The sequence below is a fragment of the Phoca vitulina genome, unplaced genomic scaffold (genome assembly GCF_004348235.1).
Source record: "Phoca vitulina isolate PV1807 unplaced genomic scaffold, GSC_HSeal_1.0 scaffold43, whole genome shotgun sequence".
Lineage (NCBI taxonomy): Eukaryota > Metazoa > Chordata > Mammalia > Carnivora > Phocidae > Phoca > Phoca vitulina.
The window spans coordinates 11,739,100-11,745,099 of NW_022589746.1; the positions used below are offsets into that span (position 1 = coordinate 11,739,100).

Sequence of the window (6,000 nt, forward strand, 5' to 3'; positions counted from 1 at the left end):
ATATAATATAATATAATTAGAAACACCAAAAGCTGACAAGAGAAAAAGAAACTACCAGGTTAAAATCTGCAAGGGACCTAAGAGGTAAGCAAGCAGGGAGGCACTTCTCGCCTGATAGGAGCAGGTGTGAACAATTTCGACAGCCTCACAGGGAGCTGAGAGAGAGAGCTGAAAGAGAAATCGAAGCCCAGAACATACCCAAGTGGGAAGAATAAAAAAGCCCATGTCAAGTTAAGCTGAGGCTCTTAAGAGTCATCCCCCACACAGAAGAGTGCATCCAAATAAACCCACCTCCCACACGGACAGACTGCAAGGACAATTTGCCTTGGCATTGAAAGCATTCCTAGGGGGAGGCAGGGTGGGTGTGAGAACTTGTCTGCAAGAGCTGGCCCTTGTGTGCAAAACTGCAACTCAAATTCACATCACCTGGGTGGTCTAAAACACTTTAAGTGGTAAATTTAGGTCAAAGTGGTCCCAGACTAGGGGTGCCACCAGACACCCAGCAGAAACAAAAGCAAATTCTACCCCTAAAAAAGAGCCATTCATCCTAAGCCTCAAAGAACTCCTGCAAGTCATTTTTCAGTGGTAATGACAAATACCCAGGCAAAAATAAGCAAGCACACAAGAGCAGACAGATGAGAGAGGAGAAGGGGAAATCTCAGAAAAATCTAGATCTTACAAGCACATTCATCCTTTAATGAATTCTGTGGCCATTTGTGCAACCTAGTGTGTACGAGGGTCTGTGCCAGATTGCCGGGCATAGGTGTCATCTCAGCTGTCGTGTGAACAAATCACCAAGACTAAGGGGTGCCCATGACTATTTACTGATAGATTTTGAAATAAACAGCCGTCTCCTAGAGGACTGATACTGACATTATTGATTCCTCTCTAGGTCCCCATTCCCTGGAAGTCCCATGTTCAAGTTCGGCCTGATGATCCCCTAAGCAAACCGCAGAGTCCAATGCATGGGCAGAAACGTGATGAAAGACAAAGCTAACTATCTCAGAGTGAGCTGCACTTACCTTTAACTGTAAAAGTCCACACAGATGAGTTTGGGATAATAGCATGAATTGGACAAAGACTAATTTTAAGGCAGATCTGGAAACAGTTGAAGGCACAGGAAGGGTGGAGAGAGGTTAGTCCAATAGTGACATATGCATAGAAGGCCTTTCTTTCTTGGCCAAGGTTGTTGGCAAGATCTTGCTGATATTCGGGTTACTCTGGTGTGTCCACACTCATGACCAGCCTGGCTCTTCTATTCAGCTTTTCACAATGAGGGTTCATATCATCACTTCTATTCTTCTGCATCAGTTTGCTCTTATTAAATATTCTGGTGGTTCTTATTTACCCGGCTTTCAGAACCGTATGACCTGTGCTTCCTGCTCCTTGTTTGATGAACCGTGACAGCGTAGTGTAATAACAACAGCTACCACATACAAGGGACTTACTCGGGGCCTGGAACTGTGCGAGATACTTTTTTTTAGGAGTTATTGACTCCTCACAACATTGTAAGGGCTAAGGCATCATTACCTCCATTTTACAGATGGGTACTATGCACCACAGAGGTTACATCCTGGAACACATAGAGCAGGAGCAAGAGCATGAGCTTGGAAGTTGGACAGACCTGCATTCAAATCCTGATCTGCTCCTGGCGTTCTCCTCCCCTAGAGACGAGGCTCAGTTTGGCGGGGCGCAGGCCACCGTGTGGATGAAATGAAATACAGTGTGGCCTCGAAGTAGTGCTGGTTTCTCCTTCCTTCCAATGGATACTCGTCTGAAAATTCATGTGTTGCCTTAGGGAGCACCTTCAAATAGTTTCCAAAGTCGCTACCGTTGGAAAAATAATGTGGTATTGTACACAAAATAATAAAAGGCAAATAATCTCTTATATTTATGGACCGTTTTAAGGTTCCAATACTCCTTCACTCCTTCCCAACCATTGGCTTGTTTGATCCTTTGGAAAATATTTTACTATCTCAGTTGTCTTTTTTTAGAATGGTTGTCTGTCTCTGGGACATAGTAACATTGTCTGAACATAACAACATTGCCTTGAAAAAATACTAATCCAGGAAATGATGCAAGAAGAAAGAATCAGGCCTTTGCCTTTCTTTCTAGTCCTCTGGAAGCTGACTGCCTCCTTCCTTCTCCTGGGTCTGTGTGAGTGTAGGTGGGATGCTGGTGGCCAGAGTTGGAGATAAGTCAAGGGAGGGAGAGATGGATGTGACCCATAGCTGTCTTTGCTTTTCACGGTAAGGATGCCTAGCACAGAAGGAATGTGCTACCTTCCCTTATAAAAGAACATTTCATTTTCTTCTCAAGCTCGTGAGAAAATCATCCTATAGTCTCTCATCCAGAAAGTGTGGCAACTCTGCCTATTTGTGCTATCTCTCTGTCAAATAAATAAATTAAAAAAAAAAAAGTGCGGCAAAAAAAAAATCCTGGGAAAGATGTATTCATCCCACACAATAGGGGCGCGACAAATATTTGCAGTTACTGCAGAGACTGTGGTGTACATTGACCATCCTCTGTGGACAATGCAGAAAATAATGTAATGATCCCTGTGAGTCTCTGAAAAAGGCCGCCCAGCCTCACTTCTAGGATAGCTTCCTAGATCAGTAAGACCCACTCCTCAAATAATGATTGTCTCTGAGGCCACACGTGTGGACCTATCTTGTCTTGGACAGCAAGGTTTCAGAATACATGTGGAGTTACCATTTAAAGCTTGAGAGCTTTCAGATGCATTTAAAGCTAGCTTGCTTTACCCAGTCGCCTCTATCTGGCCCTTTTGGAATTTGTGCTGGTGCGTGGATTATAATCATGTTAGCTAAATAAAAGTTCAGAAGTCCTGCTAGCTTTTTCAGGTGTTAGTTTAATCCTACACAGAACACACGCACACCCCAAACAAAAAAATAAAAGGTTTAAAATGTGTAAATAGAAAAAGCAAAGCCTCTGGCGCTCAAATTTCTCACTGTCTCTGACTGCACAGGGCCCGCGATCAGTTTGTAACCCCCTGTTCTCGGACCTTCCTCACTGCCAGGCGCCTGCTGACTGGGGGCCTGAAGGGAAAGACCACCTGTCCCTTCATTACTAATGCTTGACAAAGCTCCTTATCAGAACTGGGAAGGAATTCTTGAAGCAGGCAGGGAAGAACTAAAACCCCACTGATGTGCAAAGCCACCAAGTGCCCCAGCAGCTTGTCACAGAGAAGACACCATTTAGAATTTTACAGAAGTTAATCAAATTAGATAGGAATAAAACACAGATGATTTTCACTTAATATTTTTAACAATCTTACAATACTGAGAGTCTCCCCACTTGAAAATGGCTCCTATAAAAGGCAGCTGAAGTTGATGCCACCTTCGTCCGGGACCTTCCTGCCGGTCCAGTGTGGTCCCCTGAAACCAGAGCACCCACCGCCTTTCCCTTGCTTCTCAAGCCCACACCTGCAGCCCCTGCCTAGCCCCCTTCAGGCTCCTCCCCCCAATTCCTGGTTTGCCATCTCTCCTCCCAGCCGGCCAGGAATACACCTCAAAGAGAGTTCAGTAATAAGCATTATATAATAATAGTAATAAACATGTATTGAGCACCTACTATGTGCCAAGTTCAAGTCTAATTCTATGAGAGGGGTCAACCCTTTCAGTAACCAGCATAAACAACCTGAGGCTTGCAGTGTGGTAAAGTCGAACCATCAGCAGTCAGGCTGCCGGCTGAGATCTAAGCAGGGCTTGCAGACCACCTCCGGTGTGGACCAAATGCTGTCTGCAAGGCTCCTCCCACCTGGAGTCAATGATTACTGCTGCCATTTTTAGGATGCAAAATTAGTAGGAGCCCCTATTCGGGGCACCTGGGTGGCTCAGTCGGTTAAGCAACCGACTCTTGATCTCAGCTCAGGTCTTTATCTCAGGGTCGTGGCTTAAGCCCCTCCTTGGGCTCCACGTTGGGCGTGGAGCCTACTTAAAAAAAAAAAAAATACCCCTATTGCTGAGAAAGGAACTTTTCTTTGACAATCTATTTCCCATAAATGGGCTAGCGCAGAGTACTTCTGGATTAAACTGCGCCTCCTCAAAACAGTCGGCTCATCTTAACCCACGAAGCCGAGGAGCCCCGGGCGGACCCAGAGGTGCCGCCCGCTGCCAGCAGGGAGCTGCTGAACAAGCTGGAGGGCTAAGGGCTGCCGGCGGGGGCAGCTGCTGTTTCCTCCACGAGGTCTGTCATTAACGTCCCCTCGGAGGGGGTGGCATGGACAAAAGCCCAAGGAGTACCGCCGACGTGCGCCCAGCGCCCAGACCCGGCAGAACCGGCCTCGGCTCTCGGCCACCCACTCGAGCGGCGCGGAGATCACACGGAGGAAAAGGCGGGTCCGGGGAGGCTCTCGGGGGAAGACAGGAAATTTCCCGTCCCTGACCCCCCTGCTCGGCCGGGACCGCAGTGCGCGCTCCGGAGCTCCCTCCGGGCGTGGCGACCCCGAGCGGCGCAGGTTCCCCGGGGCGCCGGAGGAGAGGGGCTGCCCCACGAGGGCTGCCCCGGGGTCCCCCCTCCCCGCTCTCCCTCCTCCTCCTCCCCTCCCGGCGCCGGAGCCTCCGCGCCCTGCTGCTCGCCCGCTCCCTGGGAGGGGGACGCGGTGCCGGGAAGCGGCGGCGGGGGTGGGGGCAGGCGGCCCGCAGCCTACCGTCTTCTGCTTCTTGATCCCCGACATGCTGGCGGACTGGACGCTGCGCGGCGGACACTCGGAGCTCGACTCCCGGGAGCGGAGGTGCGGGGACTCTGAGAGCGCGGCGGCTGCTGGGGCCCGACTCCCGGGAAGGAGGTATAAAAAGGCTCCCGCAGACACGTCGCACTTCCCTTGACCGGCCCCCTCCTCCCACTCCTCCCCCCGCCGCGCTCCTCTCCGCCCCGTCGGCTCCGCCAGCAGCGCCCAGCCCAGGGGCCCGGGCGGCTGCCGGCCCGGCCCCCTACTCGCCCGAGCGGCCGCGCCCGCGCCAGGCGGGGGTCGAGGTCGCCCTCCCCGTGCCGGCGCGCCCCCGCCTCCCGCCCCACCCCGCGCCTCCTCCCGGAAGGATTCCGGCCTCCGGGACGGGCCTGTGGGCAGGGTCCTCAGTGGGCACCGACGGCCCGCTCACCTTCGCTGGCAACCACGGCGAGGGTTCAGGTTATTGACCCCGCGTCCGCACCCGGCTGTGCGCTCCTCCCGCGCCCCCACGTCCCCGCGAAGGCATCACGGCCTACTTTCTCCCCACCTTACTAACGACGCAACTGAGGCTTTCAGACTTCCCAAGTTATGTTCTAAGTGAGGGGCCTCAAACCCAGGCTTTCCACACCAGCGTCATCACATGGGATGATAAAATAAGGGGCCAACTGCTCGCCTGCGCGTCACGAGCCAGGCCTGGTGCTAAAGGGTTCGCTCCTTTGTGTTGGCGGTATTTTCGGTCTGTTACAGGTGGGCCCGCTGAGGCCCTGCTGCAACTCAAAAGTCAAGTAAGCAAGGGCAGCCCTGGAAAATGGCCAGGGGAAGCCCAGCGACTTTTCTCAGTTCACTCCCCACCCCCAAGTATTCCTATAGTACTTCTGTTGTTCAGCAACTAAGATGAGCCCTTCGGAGAAAGAGCAAAAAGGAGGCCCAGCTGGCTTACGGCCTAAACCCTAGGAAACCGAGGTTTTATCGGAAGACAGCATGAGGCCACTCTCTTAACCCAAAAGTCTGGGGGGACCAGAGGTGTAAGGGGAGGGAAGCTGTAATTAGTGACGAGCATTTTGAGGGCAATCACTGGGTCTCACCCCTCTTTGTACCTTAACTCCTTGCGAAATGCCACAAACAGATCAATAGGACAGCACTTTCTGAAAAAGAGTCATTAAGATGCACAAGGGCCACACGGCTTAGCCAACTGTGGTCTTCCTTCTCTGGAAGGAAGGGGCTGGGGAAGTTCTTTCTTCTGAGAAGGTCAAGGGTGGAACTTTTGTTTCAGACCTAACTGGACTTCTGGAAGACTGCAAGCCTTCCAG

General features: G+C 51.5%; 1 protein-coding gene across 1 annotated transcript in view; it reads right to left on the bottom strand.

Annotated features, from left to right (window-relative positions):
• PAPSS2 (3'-phosphoadenosine 5'-phosphosulfate synthase 2) overlaps nucleotides 1–4,791 on the bottom strand; it is a 67,710-nt gene extending 62,919 nt beyond the window's left edge. The window contains exon 1 of the mRNA XM_032430247.1: nucleotides 4,670–4,791. Within this exon, the coding sequence (XP_032286138.1) occupies nucleotides 4,670–4,696 (27 nt within the window). The 5' untranslated portion in view covers nucleotides 4,697–4,791. The remainder of the gene's footprint in view (nucleotides 1–4,669) is intronic.
• Nucleotides 4,792–6,000: the final 1,209 nt, after the last annotated feature.